We start from the raw sequence: 24,433 nt of genomic DNA, 5'->3' as shown, positions 1-24,433 counted from the left end.
AAATCAAATATAACAATTTTCATCTAAAAAAATAAAATTATAGTTTCATTATAATTTTAAGATTTTATAATATTTACGTCGATATCATTGGATGCCATTTGAGGCCCCATCTGATACCACAAGCTAACAGCCAATGAGAGATGAACCCTTTTACCAGTCTCACAGCCGCCATCGGCCCCGATTCTCTGCGGCGGTCCGACTTATCGGCTGATGCCGTGTACCTGATCCGCTGGAAGTTCCGTGGACCGTTTGATGCAGTCCGGCATCCGCTGATCCGCTCCCGCAGACGAGGAATTCCCGATGAATCGAGTCTACCAAACTCCACCTGCCACCAACCCACCCACACACCCCCGTCCTCTTTTTCTCCCTTTCGTCTTCTCAGTCTAAAGGAGTCTGCAGAAGACCCTCCTTCTTCCCTCACCATTGCGAGTCCAAGTCGATTCCCCATATCCACGGAATGACGCTGCTGTGCGTGCCGCTGGTGGCGAAGACGGTGGAGCAGATGATGGCGGACATGGCTGCCGCCAAGGCCCGCGGCGCCGACCTCGTGGAGATCCGGCTCGACCACCTGTCCGATTTCGAGCCCCGCCGCGATTTGCCTCTCCTCGTTGGCGACCGCCCGCTCCCGGTCCTCGTCACCTACAGGTCTCGTCTCTTCCCCCTTGATAAATTCGATTGATTTTGGTAGCTGTTCAGTAATTAGTATCTTATGTAGTGGCTCCTCTTGTTTGATTACTGAACCGATCATCTGATGGGGTCAGATGCATTGTTGGAAGACTGGATCTGGCCTGAGTTAATCCGGAGTGGATGCCATGTATTGAGCCCTTGATGTGTTCAGTAAATAAACTGTTACTCATGTTCAGTAAATAAACCTCAAGAATGATGTCCAAGGAGCATAATCTTTTAGAAATGCGACTTTATCATATGAAGGAACGGTTGTTTCCGTATATTAATGACAATTGGGCCTGCCAGCTTTCTTGTTTGATAAGTTTTGAAGCACTAGTTTGAATAGATATTGTGCAAAGGTCCGTCACGTGATTGTAATATTTGGTGCTGTATACATGCATCCTGTAAAGCTTCCAGCTTTATTATCCTTTTAGCTTGGATTTGAGAAAGCAAGGATTTATTAGTTGTGTTAATACAACACAACTCATTGTAAGACCAACTCCCATATTTAATCCAGGAAAATATTTCAAGACCTTATCCCCTCCAGTCTAGAGTGGTGAAGAAAAAGAAATGGTTGATTGGCAAACAATGGGACCATCAGGCATGGACACTTCTGCTAAATTTCAAATTTTCATCTGGACTACATGATTTGTGGAAGAATAGTCTCTTGATGGGGCCTTTGTGTTGATAACTAAAAATGAAATTATCAAGAAGTTACTTGTAAGGCTTATCAAGGTCTGGCAAATATAGATAGTGTTGATGGCATTCAAGAACTGGAATATATTCACACAAGCATTACTAATGCCTTTTATCCAGTAAGCTGCTCACAATTCACTCCAAGAACTTTAGAAATGAATACCATGGACAATGTATTGATATGAATTTGCAGCTTCAGGCTATCAGTGGGCATTGTAGCAGAGAGGGAGAAACAAAAATTAAAACAGTCTCAAAGTGTCATCCCGTATGAAGTATGATCTACCCTGTGCTATTTTATTAGTCTATATTGCTGGATTAATGACTAGTGACAACTACGTCTATTGATTTCTGTCTAAAAATGTTTGAAGGCATATTCAAATATAAAATTTGAATGTTTGATATGAGATCTTCTGCTTCTGCATCTGGTGAAATATTACATGAGTGTTGGAACATTTTTGCTACCCAAATGTTATCAATCATTTACTCCACTAAAGCATGAACTGTGATATTCATTTGGGAAAAATATTTCATTCTTTGTCAAATGAAGAATAACCATGCATATCTCTTCTTTAGAAAGAACCTTCATGCATATCCTGAATGCTAATTGGTAGTATACATTGTTGTCTGAATAATTTCTTCCACTTTGGTTACTGCTTTGCTGACAAGCTTTTGCCTGGAAGGTTCTCCAAACTCATCTCTTTTGGGACTCAATTAAGTCTTAACCATATTGTGGTTGCTCTCATTTCCCAAGTTTATTCCAACCTTTTCATCTTCCTTAGGCCAAAATGGGAAGGAGGTGAATATGAAGGTGATGATAAACAGAGATTCGAGGCACTTTGCTTAGCTATGGAGCTAGGAGCCGAATATGTTGATGTTGAGCTTAAGGTTGGTTTTTCAATATTATGAGGAATTCTCAAAGCAAATACACTCAGTCCAGCCATACTATGTACAGAAACTAATGAAACATACTACCATATAGGCTTTTACAGCACCAAAGAAAGATATCGATACATTTTGACATCATGATGCTAATCTGAAGATTCTGAACTGCTTATGAATAAAGCCTGGTCCTATAACAATAACTGGAATCATATGACACATAGAAAAACAACAACAAGCCGTAATGTCCCAACAATCATGTCTCAATTATCATCAACAATTACATGACTAAGAAGCTTATCCTTTAGGCAGGATTTACACCCAACCAAATATGGAGTTCCTTGGTCATAAAATGTTCAATTGATTTTGCATTAGTAAATATGACTTTTAGTTTTCTATTTATCATTATTGATAAATTAATTCAGCTGTTATCGTTCTCTGTTTGACATGCTATGTGGCACTTCCTACTCACAGGTTGCTGATGATTTTGTTAGACTTATATCTGGGAAGAAGCCAGATAACTTTAAGCTTATTGTTTCTTCTCATAATTATCAAAGCACTCCATCAAGTGAGGAGTTAAGTAGCCTTGTAGCAAGAATTCAAGCTGCTGGAGCAGACATAGTAAAGATTGCAACCACAGCTGTGGACATTGTTGATGTAACACGCATGTTCCAAGTAATAGTGCATTGCCAGGTGAGTACCCAAAATATGTTGTCAATATATAATTGGAGTTGACCCAGGCATGTGTTATATTTCTATTTTTCATGTTGGGAGGTGCTGTTCCACTGAACCTTGTGGACAACCAACATGGTTGCACTAAACGAGCCATATATCTCATGCATGCTTCACACGGCGTATGCAATGTCACTAATTGAAGGCAGTGAGTTGCTTTTGGCTTGTTTTGTTGAATGTGCAAACATCACACATGCTGGCTCAGCCAAAACAACACTGGAGCAGTAGCTATGCAAATGCTGACTCAACTTACAACTGTGTTGCTGAAATCTGAAGAAAAAAATAGAGCAATTTTAGAAATGGAGAATGAAAGAGTGCAGAGTCATGAATTCTAAAAATAGGGCTCAGTTACAATCAATCTTGTCCTGCTGTTTTTTATTAATTTTGACCTTACTCTTATCTTTTGCTTCTATTTTGGTGACCTTAAATATCTGTGCCTTGTCCTTATGGCCATGTTTGGTATGTTACAGTATATAAATATAATCAACCATAAATGTAGGCATAAGATTTCTTCATCTCTTTAGTATCCTAGCCACTTCATATTGGTGATTGAGTACTCAGAATGCCAACTTAAAGTAGATATAATCTGTCTTATTTGCTATGGTTATGGTAATTGATAACTTGCTTCCTATGTGCTCCCATTTTATGCTTTCCCTTGTGGAACAACATATCCTCTCTTATAACTTAACCTGCTCCATTTGTTAATGAACTTTGATTTTCTTTTTTAAAATATTGTGTTTCGCTAGATTCATTTTTCTATTTTTTTTATTTTTTTGCTTGTTGCTCATATTTAAGTGGGCTAATTACAGATTATCATTTGTGCTTAGACCTCTTTAGCATCCTGATCCTTAGACATAAAAACTTACATTGAAATCTTTATAGTTATGAAAGTGAAACATCTAGCTCCATTTACCTTAATGTCGTCAGTCATACCAACGGAAACACGAAAATGATAGGAAAAAAAGGTAATTTTAATGTCCTAATTACGTTTTTGGTGACGACGGACGACGATGCCGCTGGGGGCCGCGGGTGGTTGTTGTGGATGAGGAGGGAGAGCGGTGGCGGGAGGTAGGGTAAAGGGAGAGAAGGAAGAGGATGACACAGATGTTGATGCTTTGCATCTACGTTGACGTCGCTCGGCAAATGCGTTGACACCGACGTAAATGCAGAGCGGTGAAAGAGCCGCTTGACATCTGCATTGACACCAACACAGATGCAGAGAGGCGAAAGGGTCGCTCGATATCTGCATCAGCCCCGACGCAGATGTAGAGCGATGAAAGGGCTAGCTTGACATATGCATCGGTGCTGACACAGATGCAGAGCAACGCCGCCCTTCCTCGCATTGTTGTCGGCGCCAATGCAGATGTAGAGTGGCGTCGCTCTGTATCTGTGTGCGTCGGTGCCGACGTAGATGTAGAGTGTCGACATCTGCGTCGTCCTTTTCTTCCTCTTCCTTTGTCTCAAGTCTCATCGTTGTTCTCCCTCCTCATCCACAATAGCAACCCGCGGCCCCCAGCAGTGTTGTCGTCTACCACCATCGAAAAAGTAACTGAGACATTGAAATTATCTTTTTGCCCATTGTTTTCGTGCTTCTGTTGGTAAACCGACGACGTTAGGTAAATGGAGTTAAATGTTTCACTTTCATAACTATATAGATTCCAATGTAAATTTTTTAAGCCTCGGGACCAGGATGCTAAAGACGTCTAACTACAGAGGGTAATTTATAATTAGCCCTACTGAAGTAGAAATTCATATCCTGTCAGGATCCTGGCAATTTTGTTGGTGTATAAATGTTTTTGAATCACTTGTTTTCCTGTTGATGATCAATAAGTTGTTTGTAGATAACTCTAGTATATTACTTGTACTAGAATATCTTGTATTTTACTAATGAATGGGAACAACAGGTTCCGATGATAGGATTGGTTATGGGGGAGAGAGGCTTAATCTCCAGGTTGCTTTGCCCAAAATTTGGTGGATATCTAACATTTGGCACCCTTGGTGTGGGAAAGGAATCAGCTCCGGGGCAACCAACTATATCAGACTTGTTGAATGTATACAATATCAGGCAGATTGGAGCAGATACAAAAATTTTTGGGATTGTAGGGAAGCCTGTAGGCCACAGTAAGAGCCCAGTTTTGCTCAATGCTGCATTCAAGTCAGTTGGTCTCGATGCAGTTTATGTGCCACTTTTGGTAGATGACCTTGTTAATTTCTTGAATGCCTATTCATCCACGGACTTTGCTGGTTTCAGGTACAGCTGTGTTTTGAGAATGTAACTTTTATTACTGTCTTTTCTTGTGTGTTGGTAATTAATTTCTTTAGAGAACTTTTTTTAACTTTATTTTGTCATGTAACCCAGTGTCAATGAGTTTCATGTTGTTTGATTTTATATTGGTTGCATGCCCATGAATGTGCTCCATTCCTCTATGGGTAATACATGTGGCAGGTTGCACCCAGGACTAGCACGGCATTACATTAAACCTATTATTCAACATTCTGATTGGCAACGTGATTATCTAAAATTTTGCTTGATTACAATTCATAATCGCAGTCTAATTACAGTAATAGTTATATATGAATTGAGGTATTTTAAGTTTTATCCATTTGATTTTCCTGCATAATTCCATTTGCAAGCAATTAAACCTCAGTATACTGATCAAATCTCATGCTGAGACACAACACCAGGCATTTGGTCATATTATGTGACCGATTTACAGGGTCGAAACCCCTTTCTCATTACCAACCTGACTGCATTGGTCCATGGCATCTCAAAATCCATGACAGTATGATTTTGATTTTGCACTAGGGCTTTGGATATTTAAATTGTTGCCATGTTGCATCAATGATGCCACTTCTTGTTGGAGGGGAGGCCAGAGAAGTGAAGTGGAGAAGTATTTCAATTGCTGGCTGAAATGAGGGGTGCCGACAGCCCTTGAAAGTTTTAACCTTGGACATCTGTTCATACAACCTTCCAAGAAGTTGATTATGTCTGTACTTTTATGTTAGAAATAACATTTATATCCATTCCTTTGACTCCATATTTATGTACTACAATCACTAGATTTCTAATCACTATGGCAACTTTCTCAAGAATTTTCTTGACTAGAACTTCCATCTCAATTCAGAATGTCAAGAATTCCTTGACAAGAATTTGGTTTTTCAGACGATTTGAAGTAGATGTTCCCAAATTGCAATAGAACAAGTATTTGGTTGACTTAGCAAACTAATGAAGATTGAATACCACATCTTAGTGGACTTAATATTAGCTTCTTTATTTGCCAAAAGTTTAGAAGTGCTCTCCTTTTGCGACTAAGATCTTGATGATGCGTGTCTCTGGGTGACCAGTATTTTATTAGTTAACCATTCTTGTAATTCATAAATGTGCTCCAAAATGGACTGATCATTATGTTCTTCAAATATTTTGATGTACTTTCCCGATACAAACTATGAATCAGACATTTTTAGAGAAGGCAGGTGGCGTGATGGCATCTTCACCATTAAGGGTAAACCAAATATCATGGATGCTTTTCTATCTGTTTAAATATGTTTCTGTGCAGTATTGCTCCACTGGAGCAATGAGCTGTGCAGGATCTTAAAGTTATTTTATAATGAACATAATGTATGAAATATGAATTTGAATTATGGGAAGGAGTCAGGTGTGCATATGCATTTAACCTCTCCAGACAACATAGAAAGCTTCATATACCATGACATCCTTTTTCAGTTGCTGTGCAATCAGGTCATCTAGAAAAAGGATAATCATATTTGATGAATTATTTGCCAACATTTGGATCAATTTTCTGTGTACTTGTTTCAGGCTATCAAGGATGTGTGACTGTCAATTGGATATAAATTCTCTTGCCTGAACAGTTAATCATGTTTACATATTATATGGTAGATTATTGGCTTGACCTGACTAGCAAATAAAGGTTAATATTGCATAATCATTGGATGGTTACTCATTACTAGGTGAAGCAATTTCGTACATCAAAAACTGAATTCAAGTCTCACTGTCCATGTCCGAGTGTAGCCTTGCAAAGAGAACCTGAAAACACAATTGAGTTGCTAATAGTCTTCACTGGAAAAAAGAAGGAAAGAAAGAAAAAGATGATAGTCATTTGTTAACCTTGAAAAAAGTCTTTGTCTTAGGTGTGCATGAGCAGAATCAGGTTTGTACATGCTTATGAATTTGCTGATGGCTAAATTTCCAGTTATTGAAGAATGTTTGTTATCTATTTATTTAGATAGTTAAGTGTCATTTTTAATGAATATTTTCAATCTTCTGTCTGATATCAACTCCACCTTCTCCTATGGTGCAGTTGTACAATTCCCCACAAAGAAGCTGCGGTTGGATGTTGTGATAAGGTGGACCCAATAGCAAAGGTGAGCAACTGCATTCCCAACTTGAGTGGTTATTGGAATTATTTTAATGGGATATTTGCATCATTTTCAAGAATTTTGTAGCAAGATATTATGAGTTGGTTATGATCATTGTCATCTTCCTTCGTCTTTTTCTTAACTTATTGTTCATTTTTTTTCTTCCAGTCTATAGGTGCTGTAAATACAATCATTAGACGACCAAGTGACGGCAAATTAATTGGTTATAACACTGATTATGTTGGTGCAATATCTGCAATTGAGGATGGAATAAGAGGTGTCTTACATGTTCACCAGTTCAATGTGTCATGTTTTATGAATATTTACATGCAAAGGTAGCTTGCATTCAGTGGAACAGCATATCAAGATCCCATGTATGTCTTTGACAGGTTCACAGGGAGTGGGAAAGGAGACTGTTTCTCCCCTTGCTGGTAAAGTGTTTGTCATCATAGGTGCTGGTGGTGCTGGTAAAGCTCTTGCATATGGTGCAAAAGAGAAAGGAGCAAAGGTTGTGATTGCAAATCGGACTTATGGTAAATTTTCTTCAAATGACAATTAATTACTGCCCTCATACCACTTCTTTAGGTTCTGTATTGGATAGTACTGGAAGAACAAAGTAGTGCATATTTACAGAGAAAGGAGCAACATAGCATCCATATATACAAAATCCTTATGCTCTCATTATTATTGTCCTTATTTTGCTTATTACTTGACCTATGAGGGTCCATGCCTGTTTGGCTCCATGCCATCATTCCATCATTAATTGCAATTTCATTATTTATGACCTATGAGTGCCCATGCCTGTTTAGCTCCATGCCACCATCCCACTAATATTTTGTTGCATTTTCATTTTTGACTTTTCAAACAGCTGGTAGATCTGGTTGATTAAGTTATGATATCTTGATTAGAAATTTCTCTTTTGAAATTGGGAAATTTCTTCTACCTTGCAATGGCTTCCATCGTTTTCAGGTGCAATCTTGTTTTCTGACATTGAGATCTTACCATTAATGCTTTTTCTATGAAGGTTAATCTGTAGGATATGTATATACTCCACTATTATTTATGATGTTGGTTATAGTTTGTTGAATTCTGACTAGGATCAGCAGTAGGTCTGTTTAGCTAATAGAATTTACTGTGGTTGCATGCCTTGTAAATTCTTAAACTTATGTGATTGTCAGAACGAGCTAGAGAGCTGGCAAACTTGATCGGGGGCCATGCATTGACACTTGCTGAATTGGAAACTTTCCATCCAGAAGATGGAATGATTCTTGCAAACACAACATCAATTGGAATGCAACCAAATGTTAATGAGACCCCTATCAGGAAGGTTTGTAATCTCTGTTTTCAAGCTGGCATTGCTTTCTTTCAAGAATTTTTTATAGGTCAATCATTACTTCCAAATTTCTACAATAAATTGTATTAGCTCTTTCCATGCATCATTCAAGGAGATGGCCTGAGACATTAATGTCTGCCACCTTAGTAATACAAATAGCTTCAGTTGAATACTACTGGGGAATTCAGTCATCACCTTAATCATTTGAAAGTCACCTCGTTCATTTGATGCAACCTTTTTTTTTTTCCAATCATTTGGTCCAACTGGACAATGAGCTCATATCACATATCTCTTTCTATTTTTCAGTACATAAAACCTTAATATAGATATTATAGAGGGGGATTGTAGTGCCTTCATTGCTGATGCATCTGGAGCCCGGAAATAACCTATTTGTCTATCTTATGTAATATGACCAAATAGAATATTGCCCATATCAAACATGAGAATGTTTTGCTTGTTTTTGGCTGCAAGAATGTGATTTTTTTTTAACTTTTGATGTGACCAAGTTCTATGATTAAATGTGTTAGTAAATCTACAGCAAGCTCTTGGGTCTTATTCTGTGGTTTTTGATGCGGTCTACACCCCAAGAGCAACCAGACTTTTGAGGGAAGCGGAAGAATCTGGAGCTACTGTTGTTAGCGGACTTGAGATGTTTATAAGGCAAGCAATGGGCCAATTCGAACTATTCACAAATTTGACTGGTAATTTCTTGAACATTCTTACCACAGTTTGGCAGGCTTTTTATGCTTCAAGGAGTGTCTTAATAATTTGGTCTTCTTCATGTCTTATTTCTTTTGCAGCCCCTGAAAATCTGATGCGTGATACGGTGATGAGATACACATGAAATGGTTAGTTTTGCATAATATTTTTGAAGTTTTTGGGGAATAGTTTTGACTTATATTAGACCAACTCGATCATGGATAGTTGATGTGGGGAGGAAATCTTTGACATTATTGAATATTGATGACAATTCATACTAGTTTTACAACAAGAACTTGGTATTAAAGTTTGCACATTTAAAGAATTGGTCATAAATCCTTACCTGAAAGAAAATTCTGCTTACTCTTTTCCTCAGATGTTGCAGTCTATGATTCAGCAACACTACAATGAACATATAGAGAGAGTTCATGGGATGCCACTTTCAACCAATTTCTTCAGTTTCCTTAAATCATGTATAATGGTTCCTCTTTTTTGCAGTGGAGGAAAATACATCAACTGTTGTTATCCAATGCCTGTGGTCATAAATTTGTAGACCCTCAAGTTGAATATTGTATTTTGATAACATTGTTTTCATCTAATAATGTATGCCAGTCTGAGGATACTGTTTCTGAGCCTTGGTTCCATAGGATGATCATATTCCCATTCTTTTGCTTCATCACCTATGCAAATTAAGCTTCTAGTGTATTCAAATGTAATAAGATTGCTTCAGTAGAGCTTCAATCTGCTCCAAATCAGGTGCATGTGGAGATGTCTTCTGGTGTTATTATTATATTGCAAATAGGTACATTTTGGCTTATGTCCTTGCTAGTAATTTGCATTTAATGGATACAGCAAATGATGGTAGGCCAAAAGTTTGGCAAATTTTACTTTTGAGACTTGTTAAGTGTGGGGATGGACTTTATTTTGGTAATCAAATAAATTGGCTTATCTGTAAGCCACAGAAATCCAAATGCTAGATATTATGGGACAAAACTAGTTCCAAATATATATGTTGAACAGTAATTAGATTTATTAGGGCTTTCAAACACATGTAATTAGAGATAGATCAGATAGGATTTGTTTTCCTCATGATGTAATTTGGTCCTATCAATCCACCTATATCTGATGGATTATTAATATGTTTCATATTCTAATACTTTGATGTAAGGTTTGTATTACCGTACTGTACCGGTATTTCGACCTGGGCTCGGTACCGGTACGGTACGGTATACTGAGCGGTACACCCAGGTGTGCCGAGTACAGTGCTACAGTGCACTGCTATAGTATTATAGTGCACTCGGACCGATAACAGACGGTCTGTGTACCGATAACCTGTCGGACCGGTACGTACTGCCCATATCGGGCGGTACGGTTCGGTACGGCAGACTCTGCTTTGATGTACTATGATAAATTTGCTCAGTGTAATGATAAGATTGTTCTTTTATGATTTTTTAAAGATCATATTTGATGTATGATAAATGTAAACATATGTTTTATATATTTTTTATTTCTTTAAAAATAGATTCAATAAATTATACTCATTGCATATAAATAGTCTCTATAAAATAAATATAATATTTAATATTTATCTCAAATATAAAAATCGATTTAGTTGGCTTATTATTATTATTATTATCGTGGTATTTATCCATCATTACTTAATTTTAAATTTATTATAATAATTAGTAAATTTTTATATATCTTTTTCACTTTCTCACCATGATATACTTAAATTTAAGACCTATTATTTATAAATAATATATTAATTAATCAGATATCTCAATACAACAAATTTAAATTTAAATTTAACATTTATATACTTATATAAAAAGTTAAACAATCTCCAACATTAAAAAAATAATGTTGAAGTTTTAAATAACATTAATACCCTTAAAATTTACTTATAGTCCTATATATATATATATATATATATATATATATATATATATATAAAATTATTTTATGATTATCTATTAAAGTAAAATTTTTGATGAAAATATCAAATAAAATTTTATGGTTTTTAAATTTTAATAATTCTTAAAACTTATTGACAATCACAAAACTTGAGTTTATTTAATAAACTCTTATAGAAATGATGTATAAAAAAATTTAAATATTAAAGATATACACACATGTATGTTGTATTTAAACTTGGAGGAACAAATACACTATTTCCAAAATTTAAAAGGGTATATATATATATATATATATATATATTTGTGTGTGCATGTAAAATACCTAAAAGCGTGTGGATAAAAGCTCTTCCTTTATTATTCTGTCACTGTTATTGGAGATTAAAATGAGGTTTATTCTATTAATACTTCCATTTCTTGACGCAGATTAAGTTACGAATCAGCTTATTAGTCTTATCCAAGAAAGCGAGAGAGAGAGAGAGAGAGAGAGAGAGAGAGGTGTTTGAAGCCAAGAACCCCCCTCGGTCCCCTCACTCCCTCCCCCCAAATCTCTAGGGTTTTCCTCGTTCCACCTCTCGATCGCTTCACTTTCGGGCACCAATCGATATCGACAGGGGTCTTTAGCCCCAGACCATCGCTCGCCAGTCCATGGAGCACGCCGCCGTGGTCTCCGAGACGTCCGTCCGCCGATCGGTCGTTCTTCCCCCATTCCTCCTCTTATTGTGTTATTTGGTCGATTTCCTAACCCTAATGCGCGTTTTGTACATCTGGGTGTCTGCTTGGTGCAGAAGAGGGGCAGGCCACCGTTGGCCGCGTCTGACGTCGGGCCTAGCAAATCGAGCGGCTCTGCCGGGGAGAAGGCCGACCACAGTCCCACCGACGGGGACCAGGGGTCTGGGGATGGATCGTACGACGGCCTCGACGATCCCGCTCCGAAGGCCAAGAGGAAGCGCGGAGCGGCAATTCGGGCTGCTGGGTGGAAGGAAGATCAGAGCTTGATCGGTTTGTACGCTTGATTCTAAGTTGAATTGGCTAATGGTTCTTTACAAGTGTTTTTGGGTTCTCGCACCGTTTCTCTTATTTTCTCAAATGTTATGGTGTGCTTAGGGTTTGCAACAGCTGTTCATTGAATAAATTAGTTGAATTGTTGAAGCTATAGAAAGTCGACTCTATTTTATGCATTCACTCCAGGTGCCTGTATATGATCATTTTCTTTCTACTACTTCTGCATGATCCTTGAGATCTTTCTTCGGTAGATGCAATTTTTTTGTAGTATTTCGTAGAAGCATTATATGGTTTTGACCTGTGCTTGGGTGTCAAAATAATGACAAATGTGAATTTCTGCTTCGTTTTACAACATTCAATTTTCTGTCATTCGTTCTCGCAACACAGTAAAAAATAAATCAAACTTTAGCTAATACTACTTGAAGTTAATTAATGTGTCTCATAAACAGATATCATCAAGCATAATGGGAGAGTAATTAACCATGCTGTCAAAAAGTGGGTTGAGCGCTATGAAGGGGATCCAAAATCTGCAATGGTTGAGATTCTAATGTTTCTCTTTGAGGTAGTATCTCTTCAGTTACTGCCTATTCATACTGCTATAATCAGATTCATGTAGTATTTGATGCAATTTGCTGCTGGTGAACAGGCTTGTGGAGCCAAGTATCAACTAGAAGCCGCGTCTTTTGATGAGACTGATGTGGATGATGTTGTGGTCTCACTTGTGGAGCTAGCTAAAAATGTATTATCAGAGATATATTCTTAAACATGATATTCTTTTATGCCAAACACTTCCAAGTTCTTTCTGTCTTGTGTAAATGAGTTCAATTTTCATTTGATTTAAAAAATAACTTATCAATAATGCAGGGCGAAGTGGAAGACCATGTTAACTCAAAGCAAAAGGAGCTTAAAAGCTTCAAAGAAAATCTCGCATCATTCTGGGACAACTTGGTTCTTGAGTGCCAAAATGGACCGTTGTTTGATAAGGTTTTGTTTGAGAAATGCATGGACTTTGTAATTGCCCTATCATGGTAAGCTTTTCTTGCTATCCCTCTCTGTTGCCTTAGCATATTTTTACCTTGTAAGGAAGTTATTCTTTGGAAGAAACTGAAATTTTAGGTTGTCTTGATTCTTCTATTCTGCACTACAGCACTCCTCCTAGGGTTTATCGGCAAGTGGCTTCATTGGTTGGTCTCCAACTGGTTACGTCCTTCATAAATATTGCCAAAATACTTTCTGGACAACGTGAAACCACTCAGAGACAGTTAAACGCTGAAAAGAAAAAACAAAATGAGGGGCCTCGTTTGGAATCTCTTAACAAAAGGTTATCTCTGACACATGAAAAGATAACTGCCACAGAAGAGATGATGCGTAAAATATTTACAGGGTGAGATTCAACTTGGTGGTTTTTTTCAGTGTCACTGTTATGAACAATTTGTTTATTCTTTTGTATCTTTTTTTTTTTTGTAGGTTATTTATGCACAGGTACCGAGATGTTGACCCAGAGATTCGGATGTCTTGCATCAGATCTCTGGGTATTTGGATTTTATCATATCCATCACTTTTCTTGCAAGACTTGTACTTGAAATATCTTGGTTGGACACTGAATGACAAGGTAAGTTTTATGTGTATATCCACAGAATATTGCTTCCTTTGGCTTTAAGTCAATATTTTTTTGCAAAAGTTTTAACTATATTATATATTTCAATGCCTTGTGAAGAGTGCTGGTGTCAGAAAAGCTTCTATACTTGCATTACAAAATCTATATGAGGTGGATGATAACGTGCCATCACTTGGCCTTTTTACTGAGAGATTTTGCAACCGAATGATTGAGCTTGCTGATGACATTGATATTTCAGTGGCTGTGTCAGCTATAGGACTTCTGAAACAACTACTTAGGTAATTTTATGTTCTTTGTACATCTAAACCAACTTTTGTGGTTTATCTGGTGGCTGGTAAGCTCTACTAAGAAGAATTTTTTATTCTTGGTTTGCAGACATCAGCTTCTAACAGATGATGAACTAGGTCCTTTGTATGATTTGCTTATTGATGAACCACCCTTGATCAGGCGTGCAATTGGAGAATTAGTATATGATCATTTGATTGCACAGAAAATTAAAAATTCACATTCAGGACGGAAGGGTATCCTTCTGAAACTTATTATGCACTGTGGTATAGTAAATGTAAACAACCAAACTTATTGGTCTAATAATATGTCTAGATGGAGAGAATGAGTCCTCTGAGGTTCACCTGGGACGCATGTTGCAAATTCTTCGTGAATTTCCTGATGATCCGATCCTTAGTGCCTATGTGATTGATGATGTTTGGGATGACATGAAGGCCATGAAGGTTTCTTTTTACCTGATAGCATAGATTGTTACTTTAATAATCAAGGGACATTTACTTATTAAAACCCGTAAGTTTTAACACCTCACTGCAAATATATGGTGCACTTTGTTCACAGGATTGGAAGTGTATTATCTCCATGCTCCTTGACGAGAATCCATTGATTGAACTCACTGATGTGGATGCAACTAACCTGGTTCGGCTTCTCTATGCTTCAGCTAGGAAGGCTGTTGGAGAAAAGATAGTCCCTGCCACTGATAACCGAAAGCAGTATTATACAAAAGCTCAAAAGGTATGGTTGAAAGTTTCTCTCCTGAATGCACTTTTCGCATTTAATACGATGAACATCAGATAAGCTAGTCTTTTGGACTTGAGTTTAATTATTGATTATTAAAATTTGTATAAGTTCACATCATGGTCTCTCAGCATGGGATACATAGGAACTAGATTACTAGAAGGCTTCTGCTCTATGTTGTCAATCACTGCAAAAATATTTTCTTAGATAGGAATGATTAATCTAATGCAAACAGGACGTATCATGTAGCTCACTTTTGTTCTTTAAGCTGACATACTAATTTGTCATTCTTATGTGGGAGATTGCCAAGCTTGGTAAGAGAACCTGCTCTAAAGGCATGCAATTTTTTTATTGGAAGCGAGTGTGAAGATGCAATTGGTATTTCAGCAGTTTTACACTGCCATTTGTTATTTCTGGAATATTAACCGTGGTCATACTTATTGAAGGAAGCATTGGAAAACAGTAGACGAGAAATAACTGCAGCTATGATGAAGAGCTACCCGCAGTTGCTGCGCAAGTATATATCTGACAAAGCTAAGGTCTCACCTTTGGTTGAGATTTTGGGACTTTTGAAACTTGAACTTTATTCCTTAAAAAGGCAGGAGCAGGTTTGACTTCTAGCTTTCTGAACTTGCAAGATCCTGATACTACTTTTTAGGAACTAATAGGACAATTTTGTTCATCTGTCCTGTCAGAATTTCAAGACAATTCTTGAACTTATAGTGGATGCATTTTTTAAGCATGGGGAGAAGGATACACTGAGATCTTGTATCAAGGTGCTAACGTTTTGTTCTACTGATAGTCAAGCTGATCTTCAAGATTATGTGCAAAATAAACTGAAGGATCTTGAGAGTGATATAATAATTAAGCTAAAAGCTGCTATGAAAGAAGTCGAGGTATGCATCATTTTTACATCTTTACGCCTTGCTTCTTTTAAGCTTAATGTCGAAAGTCCGACAATCAAACTCTTGTAGATGGGTGGTGATGAGTACTCACTTCTGGTCAATTTGAAGCGGCTCTATGAGCTTCAACTGACAAAATTTGTTTCTATCAATGGTTTATATGAAGATATGGCTAGCATCCTCAGGGATTTGAGTGACATTGACAATGAGGTATGTCAACTATCCTGTGAAATATTTTATATTTGATTTTTGCTTTTCTGATAAACTTCATGCTCTATCAGGTAAAGTGCTTTCTGCTTCTCAACATGTACCTGCATGTAGCTTGGTGCCTGCAGTCTATTGACAGTGACAGTCTGCTAGAAGCATCTACTACTGCATTATTGTCCAAGAGGGATATCCTGCTTGAACAACTAGAATCCTTTACTAGGACCCTGCCTGATGCCCCTCAGGAGGGAAGGAGTGGAATTGTGCTTTCTTGTAGAGTAAGTTATTAGCTAAAGTAATTGCAGATATGACAGGTTAACTTGACTCTGTAGCAGTTCTTTATATGCCATAAATATATTTCTCTTTTCAAAATAGAATTTGTGCCTATTTTAGGTTCCATGGATTAAGCAATTACTGAACAGCTTTTCTTTTGATATAGGTCTGTGTCATACTTGCAGAAACATGGTGCTTATTTAAAAAGTCAAAGTACTCTTCTACAAGGCTGCACAGTTTAGGATATTCCCCAAATTTACCTTCTATTCAGAATTTCTGGAAACTTTCTGAGCAACTGCTTAAAATTTCAGGTTTGCTGTAATTAGGTGGCAAAAATTGAATTTTTGATACAGAAGTTTGTAATAGAAGCAAATAATATCTAATGCTTTATTCTTTCATCCATTCCTGTAAGAACAACAGTGCATTGAACTCCGGTTTGTAACTGGCAGATGAGACTGAAGATGAGGATGCAAATGAAGAATACATCGAGGAGACAAACAGGGATGCCGTTATGATTGCAGCAGCAAAGTTGGTGGCCACTCATACTGTTTCCAAGGTGACGCTACTGGCTGCTTACTCTGTAAATATGCATACTTGTCAAAGTGAGCTAACTAGGATAACTTATAATAGATCGGTGTGCTATTGGATATGAACTTAATGATTCCACTGCTTCAAATTTATGAACAGACTGACATGTCAGTGCTATAAGTGTGATGACGCACTTTTTAAACTTGAACATGTTCTTTGTTGCTGTGTTATAGCATATATTGATCATAAACTATTAACTGTTCATCATCCAGGTGCCTTGTTTTTTTGAAGGGCTGTATGTGTAAATAGCTTCTTAAAACCTTGTTATAGCTGTTAAGAAGAGCAATTAGATCAGCAAAGCATAGTTGATGATCAGGTTGGATGAAGTACAAAGAAGGCCTTAATTATATACAAAGTGTAGTTTAAAGTCTTGTCTAAAACTAGTCAACCCTCTTGAGCATCTATCATGGCCTTGTTATTTGAGTCAGTTTGATTCAGATTTCGAGTCAAAGTTCTGTTTCTTTGAGTTTAATATGTTTACTGTTTTGGTTAATATTGTGTCTTATCTGAGTCACTGATTAAGTTTCAAGTTATATGAAATTATAAATCTATAATTTGTTATTAATAATTCACGTCTCTTTGTTTTGTGCTATGAATTTGTTCAAGGAGTTTGATTCCACTCTATTAGATAAGGGAACCCAGCTGAGTGGTGTAGGAGAATGAACAGGCTCCTTTTTTCATTTTTGGAAGTCCTGGTAGAAACCAAACTCTGGCTGGGGCTATTAATTTAGAAGATAATCAATGCTGGAAAAAGGTTAATTAGTTTTAACATTTAAGGCCATGAATAAGAAATTATATATAATTTTACCTCAGATGTGTCTCCATTTGATCATTAGCTACCAACTCCTGGATTAGATGAGTTCTTCCCAAGTCAGTCATCGTGACAAATAGCTGCTAATTGATTGCTTATCTCAAGAAAACTCAGCTGTGGGGTTTTAAGGTTTCACTAAACCAGCTGGGCAGGACTAACATATCCTAATTTGCGGAAATATGCATGTAAAAGAAGGAAAATAAAAGGAAAAACAGGCAGAATGAAGATGCCTCAATTGAAACAGGCAGTCTATTAGTTGTTATCCTCTTGGACTTTTACCTCTTTGTCCAAATTTGGAATGTCTGCTTATTTGTCATTGCTGGTTTGTAATCTGATTGGAACTAGTTTCTCATTCTTAAGCTTTCTTTAGGGTAGTGTGGGTAGGAGTCACTTATCCATGTAGATATATTAGTCATAATAGCCATTGTATTTTTGTAGCATTCAATCATGATATTCAATGACCTGGTCAATATTTATTTATTTATTTTTACATTATTTGGGATGATGCCAAGAAGTATAAATCATTGCACCACCTGATATACCAGTAGCATACTGGTTACAGCAGGTGTCATAATTGGTGAGAACCAAATTTTTTAACCTTGGTTTTATGTTTTCCTTGACTTTTTACACTGTAAAGAAACCCTATAAGTGGGTACATTTTGACAATAAAAAAAAAATGCAAAGTATAATTTCTTTTAGCTGTGTATTGATAGCATCTGTTTTAGTTTTAAAATGGCATGTTCTGTCAGGTTATTTTTTATACAATAGAAAAATAATATCTTGAATTTATCAAGATGCAATTTAATTTCAAGTTCATATGGGGCTTTTAAGGAGCGATGTTTCTTTGTGACTGATTTCCCAATGTCTTGTAGTATATGGTTCAGAAGTTGTGTGATCAAGTTCAGTATCAAATGGCTGATCATTTTCACTCTATTAGTTTTTTAAAGTTTAGAGGGTGCAACTTGGCATCGCCATTCGCCAAAAGGTTGCTCCTTTCGGACCTAGGTGGCCGACTTGAGTTCTAGTCATGGAATAGTTTCTCTTTTATTTAGGGCAATACTGCATACATTGGCCTTCCGCAGATGTTGCATTGGTGGGAGTTCTATGAACTGGACCATTTGACTTGTTTAATTTTTTTGAAGCTTGGGGCCTTGGGCCTAGCTTTTTGTGTCTTCATTCATGTCTATTATGTTTAGTTATTTGATCGTTACAAGATTCTTCTTCAGAATGTATCAATTGTAATTCCCCATATAGTTTTTCAAAGTTGAAAACAACGATAGTATTCATATCATGTTGCCATGCAAGTTGATTGGTTAAATTTCTTGAATCATGTTTACTAATATCATATTATTCATTTTGAGGTGACATTAGAATTTCTCACAAAATGCTTTGGAAAAGCATTTGTGATTCACCCACTCATCGTTTTCTGAAAAATGCTCCATTGGGTCGCCAAGGCCTTATTATCAGTACTTTCTTCCTTCTTGTTGGTCTCCTTGCTTTCCACCTTCTTATCACCCTCTTAGAAAACGGGAGTGCCTTTGCAACTGTCCTCATCATTTATTGTGATCAAGTACGTGGCTGGATGAATGAAGGGGTGGGTGGTACTCTAGAGGAGACCATGAATGGGTGATCAATAAATTTGAAAAATGATATAGAGGCATAGGTTTGTGGTGGTTGTTATCCTCATCATCGTCATTTCCATCATATGGTAAATCAGGATCCTCATATTATTACACTTTTCTAGAGAAGAAGGGCAGGTGGAAAGATTGCCTTTATTGCTGTTTCTTCTAGCCAATGAACCATACATAAAACAAAAACTTCTAATTGAAAATTGAAAAATTCAGTGATCCCATCAATTAAATATGAAGTTTGGATGCTTGATATTTTTTTACCTATATTTTATGTGATTTTAAATGGCTGGTCGCTAACTACTGCACAATCTCTTTTATTTTCTTGATTTTACTTTTCCTTTTCCCCAATTGGGAAGATCTTTAATTGCATTCCCAGCTTCTCATTTTCTTGTGGCTTACCAAACTAAATTTTACTTTGCCAACTATGGCATGTTGTGGCTAACTAATGGTTGTCATAGTATGCTATTGAACTTTGATGATGTCAAATCTTTTCAATTGGTTGGTAACCTAGTTATGAGGTCAAATTTACTTTTATAAGGACCACTTACACTATTATGATAATAAAATTAAATTTTAAGTTCATAATCTGATGTTTGATGATTTTGCAGGATTATCTTGCTCCTGAGATTTTTTCACATTTTGTGATGCATGGAACAAGCATTTCGGAGATAATCAAGCATTTGATCACAGCATTAAGGAAAACTGCAAATGATGAGATACCTACTATATTTTTGGAGGCATTGAAAAGAGTAATGTGTTCTTTCTTCAGCTGGTTCTTGACTATTATTAGTTTATGACAAGATATGCCTAAGTATCAAGGTTCATCGTATCGTGGTGTATCGCTCGATATGAGCGGTATATACCGGTTCGATAGAGGACCGGTATGGACAATATATATTGGTTTGTTGGTACATCCCATTGTACCATGTGTTGGCACATTAATATATACCATACCAATGGCTGGTCGGTACACCAGTACGGACCGGTAAGGTGAACCATACTAAGAATGACATTTTATTTTACTTAATTGCCCTAAGTTTAGTTGTAATGTCAAGTAGGTATGGTGCCATTATCAGCTTGATGCTTTATATGTTGTTAATATCTATTAATTTTCTTTGACATTGGTAAACTTGTTTTTTTTAATTTACTGAACCCACATCTTTGAATGGAGAATTGTATATTTATGCCTTGAGGATTATGAGAGAGGGATTCTGGTATTGCATGCACAAGAAGATCAAATGTAGTTCCTAACTATCTGGGGTTGCTACATGAATCTTATCTTGTCATTAAGCTTTTCTGAGGCCAATACTAGTCAAACTAACTCACCAAGAGCCTGAACAGCTGAACTAGCCTTGTATGTAACCAGGGGAGAATTGTATTTATATTAGGTTTGACATAGTTTATACTAGTCATGTAGCTATAGTGTGTCGATGGGACCTCATGCCGTGTAAGCTGCTGATCTGGTGTTTGGGCCCTGAAAGTATGTCCTAACTAGGTGTGGTCCAGAACTAGGATTTTAAACTGGGCCATTCAGTTTCTTTGCTTGTCCAGCCCTTCTAGTAGAAATCTAAGGCTGATGCATGTGTGGTTTATTGGTGTTGATACGAGATCAAGTCTTTGGTCCAAATTACATGTCATATCAACACATTATGATTTCTGAAGTTTCTGCATTTGGGGCTGACAAAGATTTTCAGAATAATGTCATATCAACACACTTTGATATATCTGTTAACATATGCAATTAAATGAAAGATGTTTTGTTAGTATATATATAAGTAGTTGCATATTTCAAAATTTGTCAGATGAAGCAGTTATATCATGAATATATAATAACCAAGGTTATGCATTTATTACTCATCAATGGACAGTTTATTTTCTTTTCTTACGGCTTTTTCTATATACTTAGTTTCTGTTTTATTTCTTGTTCAAGTCTTATGTAAATTTTAGATAGCTTTTTGTTATTTTTATAAACTTCGTATCCCCACTTTTTGTAGATGTTTATTCTTTTTTAATAATTTTTTTTGGTTGATGATCTTCCTCAACTGCTAATCTACATGGTTTTGTATGTGATTAGTCTTATAAGAGGCACACAGTGGATCTTTCCTCTGGTAGTAACGAGTCCTTAGCGAGTAAGTCCTATTCGGATTGCAAGGAGCTTGCATCTCGGCTCTCAGCAACATTCACTGGTGCAGCTCGAAATAAGCATAAATCAGAAATTTTAAATGTTGTTAAGGATGGCATTTCATATGCCTTTTTGGAAGCTCCCAAACACTTATCATTCCTAGAGGCTGCTGTTTTGCCATTTGTCTCGAAACTTCCCACATCTGATATTCTAGAAATGTAAGGCATGCTTTTTTAATTGATAACTTCAATGCTTTATAGTTTCAGTTTTTCATAGATTACCATGAATTCTGTGGTCTAAATCCTGTTTCCAAACAGCCTGAAGGATGTCCAGAAGAGATCAGAGAATGTTAACATAGATGAAGATCCCAGTGGTTGGCGGCCATATTCCGTGTTTGTTGACCACTTGCAGGAGAAATATGCAAAGAATGAAGGTTTGCAAGGTATTCTCTTCAAATTTTCTTGCATAGTCAATGGATCCATGCTAGGGTAAATTTCACTTTCATATATGTTCCTGAAGTAATACGTCAGTGGATCCATGCTAGGTTCTTCTCTCTCTATTTTGAAAGGATCAATTGCCCAGGGCTTTGTAGATAATTCTTTACGGATGGATGTATAATTTGTGGGATTAGATGGTCTTTTTTAAGGTTCAGAGGGGTTATGTTTATGATATATGCAACTTATAAGAAGCATTGTTCAGAAAACACTTCAAATGCAAAAAAATAACACATGAAGATTTTCACAGCCATCAAAATATAGTTACACATTGCCCATGTTTGACATGTCTTAGTAACCATGTATAGGGCAATATAAGTGTCATAAATAATAGCAATTATCAGCAGAAATAAGTGTAGATGACATATTCGTGATATGTTTTGGACTGCTGGACATGTGTGTCAATGTTTGTGATGTGTTGATGTCTGACATGGACACAAGGAAAACAAATATTGTGGATTGCCATGTTTCATAGGTCATGATCTGTTGCTGTGTAAACCCTGCTTTCGCAGTGCGAGGACAGCATTGCTTTTCTGTGCCTTCTATGTGGTTTCCTGCTTTAATGATGCTCCTGCTTGTATAGATCCCTTCAAGGAGAGAACATTTGTATATTATTTATTGGTTAAAAAGTAGAGGGAATAAGAACTTTGAACTAGTCCTGTTTGGAACCTCAGTGCTTCCATGTTAGAAATGGTATTTTTCCTTCAAATATGTGATCTTCATCAATATAGATCTCTTAGAGTTACTGTACTTTGAATCATTTTATACATATTATTTGAAGGATGAGTCTGAAACTATTACTTGAATGCAGATGAGAAAGAAGGGAATGTTGTAAGACGACGAGGACGTCCAAGAAAGGCAAGAAATCTAGAAGGAAAGAAACTTTTTGATGGGCATGAATCTAGTGAAGAAGATTCCATTAGCGATTCAGACCAGAATGATCAGGAAGAGGATGATGATGAAGAAGCGGATCAGCCTCTAATACACACTTTTAGAGCATCGGCTTCCAAGTTGAGATCAATGAGAATTGCACGGCCAGAAAGCACAGAAACTGCAAAGAACAACAGGTATCTCTTAATAAATTGCGAGTTTGACAGGTGTCTGTTTTATATGCATATTCAACTTGATCTAGGACATTTAAAAACCTTAGCAAATGAAAAATCCATGAATGAGGCCTTGGCCTCGTAATTAGATCCCTTCTTTATCTTGAAGTGGTGATTGATATGGTCACATGTGGAGGTGGTGACTGATATTTGACCTGTGTCATTCTCCAAATGTGGAGGAGTGATAAGAGAGAGGAAAGAAAGGAAGGGGAGAAAGATGGCAAAATCTGGCTGCCCTTCATTTTCTTCTATTTGCCAGTTTTGTGATCTCACTTGGCATGCAGCACCATTGTTAATGGCAGATCTGAATTATCGGTGGTAGTTGGGTATAATGGTAGTCATAAAGGTAAATTATCATTTATGTACTATCATCCTAGGAGAAGCCATCAAAAAATTTATGTTTTATCAATTTGAAACTTTGCTCTCCCACCACCTGTGAGGGCCACAAGGTACCTGAGCTGGTTGTTTCTAAAGCAATAGTTCATTCATTTACAGTGTCATTCATCTCAAGTTTCTTGGTTCTTTTGATTTGCAGGTAACAGCCGCTGATATTAGGTTGCTTTTCTTAAGAAAGTGATCGAGAAGCATCATCATGGACTCTACTAACATGAAAGCCCATATTATCGTTTTATCAAGAATTTATCTTTTATTGCTGTTGGTAGTCTAACCTTCTAGGCAGTTTGTATGTTATGTATATTGGCATCTGCACAAGTCAGCTTTACCTTCCTGTATGTAGTTTCTAAGAGCCCAAATCTGGTTTATCAGAACTTTTGTTGCTACCAAGATATGCTAGAGTATGGTGGAGGCAAGCTTGTAAAAGCTAGACACCAATCAGTTGTACTAATACTGAGAATTACTAATACTGGTCCACCGAGGTTTACTCCTAGAAAATAAACAATTCAGTGGTACCTGTCCTGTCTGTGCATTGTAAATAGGATCCAAGACATTCTTGATTCTCCTCGGATAAAAGATTATTTTTTATTTGCCTGATTTTGCAGCATTTGCAATTATGTCCCCAATTTGTTTTGGTTTTTATCCATTTCTCAGGTATTATATTTGTGATTTAATGTTAATTCGTTTTAAGCATGATACAGGTCTTTATTACAATGGCTGATGGTTCCTTATGACCATATCTCTATAGTTGTTGCGTGCCCGTCTGAATTTTTAGTTCTGATCTTTTTCTGTAGATTTCTGTTTTTTACTTGAAGGTAAAAGCTTTCAGCTGACTTGATGAATGCCCATGTCCATTGGATGAGTTTGCTAGTAGTTCAAGGTTGGTAATTATTGTAGATAAATTTTTTGTTGGGTAATTGATACTTGGAAATGGTTGTATTGCATTTTGTTTGCTGTAGTGGAGATTGATGCAT

At 36.8% G+C, this 24,433-nt stretch overlaps 2 protein-coding genes across 2 annotated transcripts; both read left to right on the top strand.

The window, feature by feature from the left end:
- The first annotated feature begins 327 nt into the window (after window positions 1-327).
- On the top strand, window positions 328-10,014 carry LOC135643844 (bifunctional 3-dehydroquinate dehydratase/shikimate dehydrogenase, chloroplastic-like). The gene is made up of 11 exons (XM_065161212.1): window positions 328-645; window positions 2,142-2,247; window positions 2,716-2,934; window positions 4,878-5,224; window positions 7,293-7,356; window positions 7,519-7,627; window positions 7,740-7,883; window positions 8,529-8,677; window positions 9,222-9,384; window positions 9,484-9,531; window positions 9,759-10,014. The coding sequence occupies exons 1-10, from the start codon at window positions 458-460 to the stop codon at window positions 9,525-9,527; spliced, it is 1,533 nt and encodes a 510-aa protein (XP_065017284.1). The 5' UTR covers window positions 328-457; the 3' UTR covers window positions 9,528-9,531; window positions 9,759-10,014.
- A 1,760-nt stretch (window positions 10,015-11,774) lies between these two features.
- On the top strand, window positions 11,775-24,056 carry LOC135643327 (sister-chromatid cohesion protein 3-like). Its single transcript, XM_065160142.1, has 22 exons — window positions 11,775-11,988; window positions 12,084-12,297; window positions 12,750-12,862; window positions 12,947-13,039; window positions 13,165-13,328; window positions 13,448-13,684; window positions 13,768-13,912; window positions 14,018-14,196; window positions 14,294-14,439; window positions 14,519-14,646; window positions 14,762-14,935; window positions 15,385-15,546; window positions 15,634-15,834; window positions 15,913-16,050; window positions 16,122-16,322; window positions 16,484-16,628; window positions 16,767-16,873; window positions 19,956-20,096; window positions 21,422-21,687; window positions 21,787-21,911; window positions 22,775-23,030; window positions 23,602-24,056. Exons 1-22 carry the CDS (start codon window positions 11,944-11,946, stop codon window positions 23,603-23,605), a joined length of 3,384 nt encoding a protein of 1,127 aa, XP_065016214.1. The 5' UTR covers window positions 11,775-11,943; the 3' UTR covers window positions 23,606-24,056.
- Window positions 24,057-24,433: the final 377 nt, after the last annotated feature.

The sequence above is a fragment of the Musa acuminata genome, chromosome BXJ3-7 (genome assembly GCF_036884655.1).
Source record: "Musa acuminata AAA Group cultivar baxijiao chromosome BXJ3-7, Cavendish_Baxijiao_AAA, whole genome shotgun sequence".
Lineage (NCBI taxonomy): Eukaryota > Viridiplantae > Streptophyta > Magnoliopsida > Zingiberales > Musaceae > Musa > Musa acuminata.
This window is presented reverse-complemented; position numbering and strand designations above follow the sequence as displayed.

Coding starts and splice junctions, on each gene's coding strand:
- LOC135643844 (XM_065161212.1), top strand. CDS start 458: ATGACGCTGCTGTGCGTGCCGCTGGTGGCGAAGACGGTGGAGCAGATG. Junction 5,225..7,292: donor ACGGACTTTGCTGGTTTCAG/GTACAGCTGTGT, acceptor CCTATGGTGCAG/TTGTACAATTCCCCACAAAG. Junction 7,628..7,739: donor AATTGAGGATGGAATAAGAG/GTGTCTTACATG, acceptor TGTCTTTGACAG/GTTCACAGGGAGTGGGAAAG.
- LOC135643327 (XM_065160142.1), top strand. CDS start 11,944: ATGGAGCACGCCGCCGTGGTCTCCGAGACGTCCGTCCGCCGATCG. Junction 13,913..14,017: donor GTTGGACACTGAATGACAAG/GTAAGTTTTATG, acceptor TGCCTTGTGAAG/AGTGCTGGTGTCAGAAAAGC. Junction 16,874..19,955: donor CCACTCATACTGTTTCCAAG/GTGACGCTACTG, acceptor ATGATTTTGCAG/GATTATCTTGCTCCTGAGAT.